General features: G+C 35.4%; 1 protein-coding gene across 1 annotated transcript; it reads left to right on the forward strand.

The window, feature by feature from the left end:
• Window positions 1–200: 200 nt before the first annotated feature.
• il1b (interleukin 1, beta) lies at window positions 201–3,017 on the forward strand. The gene is made up of 7 exons (XM_052116213.1): window positions 201–252; window positions 350–394; window positions 592–652; window positions 761–941; window positions 1,449–1,637; window positions 2,164–2,306; window positions 2,413–3,017. Exons 2-7 carry the CDS (start codon window positions 354–356, stop codon window positions 2,635–2,637), a joined length of 840 nt encoding a protein of 279 aa, XP_051972173.1. The 5' UTR covers window positions 201–252; window positions 350–353; the 3' UTR covers window positions 2,638–3,017.
• The last annotated feature ends 445 nt before the right edge of the window (window positions 3,018–3,462 follow it).

The following is a 3,462-nucleotide window of genomic DNA, read 5'->3' on the forward strand; positions in this document are numbered from 1 at the left end:
ACAAAGGAATATTTATGAGGACATTTCCCTCTAGTCTAATATATACAAAAGCACGCCTCACCTTTCTGACGAATGAGTATGTCGAAACCTGCAAACTTCATGTATGGTCGTAAGCCACTTCCCCTTCTCTGGGAAATCCCGCGTTAGAAGGATATAAGTACAAACTTCCACTGTCACACAATAAACCACATATTTTGAGGAGAGAGACGATCTAACAAACTCATTCAAGAAAAATAACTTACTATCCGACTGGTATGTGCAGAATTTACTACGGCTTGCATTAATACTCAATCTCTATGCTTTTTAAAGAATCATCGTTTCTCAATGAGAGTTTTATGCTTTATTTTAGAACAATGGCTTGCGAAGGATTTGAAATGACACTGGCTTTCGACTAGTAAGTATTCCCAGATCAAACATATTTGTATTATTTTCATTAATTAATTTCAGTTGCAATATCAGCTCATTCTTGAATGTTTGGTGCATGCAATTCTCTAGTTGATGCATGATACAGATTACGTAGCTAATTTGTCTAACTTTCGTTTTATTTGGTTTAAATTGCATTCTCTGATTATATATTTTGTTCCTAAACAGTGCATATGACTCTGACAGTGCTGAATATGATGAAATGGACTGCTCAGATCCACTTGCTATGGTAGGTTGCATTTGAATATGTTTACATTATATTAGCATTAATGATAACGGTCATCTGAAACATGGTTTTGAAAAACAAGTTTCTTAAAAATGTATCTTGTCTTTCCAGAGTGGGCGATGTGACATGCATGAAGGCATCAATGTGGAGATGTGGACGCATCCTACCAACAGTTTGAAGCAGGTGGTGAACCTCATTGTTGCTCTGAAGAGGATGAAGCACTTCAAAAAACAGTCATCTGACTTTGGGGATGATGAACTGCTCAGTATATTCATGGACAATGTGATTGAAGGTACCATTATCAAGCATTTATGTAAATTATTGTTGGAAAATCCACATAAAACCAGCTGGTTCTATATGATTTCTGGTCTAGATGATTGATCAGGAGGTAGACTTGGTTTTTAACTGGTAGACCATCTTGGTCAAGCTGGTTGGGGCTGGTAGACCGGCAACAAACCAGCAACCAGGTTCTACAAACCATTTTTTGTAACACTTTACAATAATGTTCCATTTGAAAACATTAGTTGTTAATGCATTAGATATCATGAACAAACTATTAACAATATATTTGTTAATATAAAGTTGTTATCTAAAGTTATTTTTAAGTCATCAATTTGTAATGCTTACTTAAAGACACATTATAATTACAATTCTCACAATAATTTGCTAATAAACAAGAATGAATAATTTGATAACCAAAATCGAGATGTTTTGATGAGTCATTTGCTCTCATTTGGTTGTTGACACATTGGGGAATCTATACTGTGCAAGTCTCTTTAATATCTTTATACTTCCACAGAGCGGTGTGTGAGTGGGGTTCAGGAAGCGGCACATACCAGAAGAGTACAATCTGAAAGAACTTACAATAAGAGCAGCCGGATCTTGCAGTGCACTGTGTGTGATCAGTTCCAAAAAAGTCTGGTGCGGAGTGGTGGAGCGCTTAATTTGAAAGCTGTGACATTGAAAGGAGGCAACACTCACCACAAAGGTAAATCTCTTTGGATTTTTCCATTTAGACCACTATTGATTAAATGTTGCTTGCGAATATGAATGGAATCAACAGTGCCCACCCACATTTTCAGCTTTCTGGGTTCTGGAAGAATTTTTCCCAATCATTATTTCCATTTGACTTTTCATAAAAGAGTTCAAAGTCATGAACCAAACCAACCAGCTCTGAGGTGAATCACAACATTACAAACTTTGTTTTGAAGCAAAAAAAGTATTTGCAAATTGGAAGACAAAGGTACAAGACCGTGTACTTACCGTCTATCACAAGGACACTAACTACAATCCCATGAAGCATTGCTAATGACAATCAAATGTAAAACAAAGGAGCTATGTAAAACTATTGATTTTGATAAAAAATCAATCCGTCTATGGGAAAAATGAATTGAGATTTTGACTTCCTGAACCACACCGTTGTTCCATTGCATAATGTTGCCAATATTACTACCAATCAGGGCTGTAACCACCATTGGGGGGACATGTCACATTTTCTCCTTCTTTCCCAACAGTTCGATTCAATCTATCAACGTATGTATCCACAAGTCTCAGTGTGACTGATTCCCAGCCTGTGTGCCTGGAAATTTCCAAGAGCAATCTCTATCTTGCTTGTACCAAGCAAAACCCAAATGACAATCCTACCCTGGTCTTAAAGGTTAGTTCTCTATGATTACATCCTTTTCCAACACGCTTTAGCACACAATGTGTATGTATAAAATATAAAGTGAAGAAGTAAGCCCATTTTTATTATTTTATTTTAGGAGGTCACTGATACCCTGAACACCATCACAACTGATGATCCAAATGGGCTCCTCTTCTTTAGGAAAGAGACAGGTGTCTCTGTCAATACTTTTGAATCGGTTAAATATCCCGGATGGTTTATAAGCACAGCCTATGATGATAATGAGGAAGTGACCGTATGCCAGCAACAAGATGACCGCATCAACAGCTTCAAGCTGAATGATAAAGTGATAATCCACAGTTGAGAATCATATTTGATTCTGTATACCCATTTCCAGAGAGTATGTACCAAGTACAATGAATAATCTGGATTTGTCTGTTTTAACTATAAATTGTAAGTTACGTATATACCTGTCTCTCACTGAAGATCTGGATTTCGAGATAGGAAGATCAGTTTTGAAATGCTTGTTTTTTAATATATAAATGTGAGGAATACAATGTTGGCATGGTAAATGGTAAATTCACATTGAATTCTTTGTCAGGTATAAGTTTTTCTATGTTACATGTATTAATTTAACTATCTATTCATATTTATTATTTATTTTTGAATGATTTAAAGTATAAATTCAAATCAAATAAATTGTTTTTTTACACTTGATCTTTGTATTTGATTTTGAAATAAACTTAAAACATGGACGTTACATAGTGTCCCACCGAATTTATAATAAGTAGACCCACATCATCTGGACTAGTTTGGAGGATTGTTCTTGTTTGGAATGTGATGCGGTTCCTATGCACAGACGTTTAGGTATCACAGATATTAGCATTGGGATTGCTTGGGATTGTCTTCTGCAAAATCAGAAAACAAATCTTAGAATGCCTCCATGTGGCAGATGAGAGTCACAGCACCCAAAAAGTGCTCATGAAGTAAACCATTTCTGCTGTGGGAATTGCCTCATTTATAATTTAAAGGGCCTTAAGTATCTACAATTAACAATTCATAGAATTAGAAAAGACTTCTCTCTGTTTTCAACACTGTAATTTCTCAATATAGGTCACGGTCTTAAAAAGCACGTTTAGGCTTGCTAAATACTTAAAATTCAATATATTATAAAATAAACTGTTTAATT

Source organism: Xyrauchen texanus, chromosome 43, assembly GCF_025860055.1.
Source record: "Xyrauchen texanus isolate HMW12.3.18 chromosome 43, RBS_HiC_50CHRs, whole genome shotgun sequence".
Classification (NCBI taxonomy): Eukaryota; Metazoa; Chordata; class Actinopteri; order Cypriniformes; family Catostomidae; genus Xyrauchen; species Xyrauchen texanus.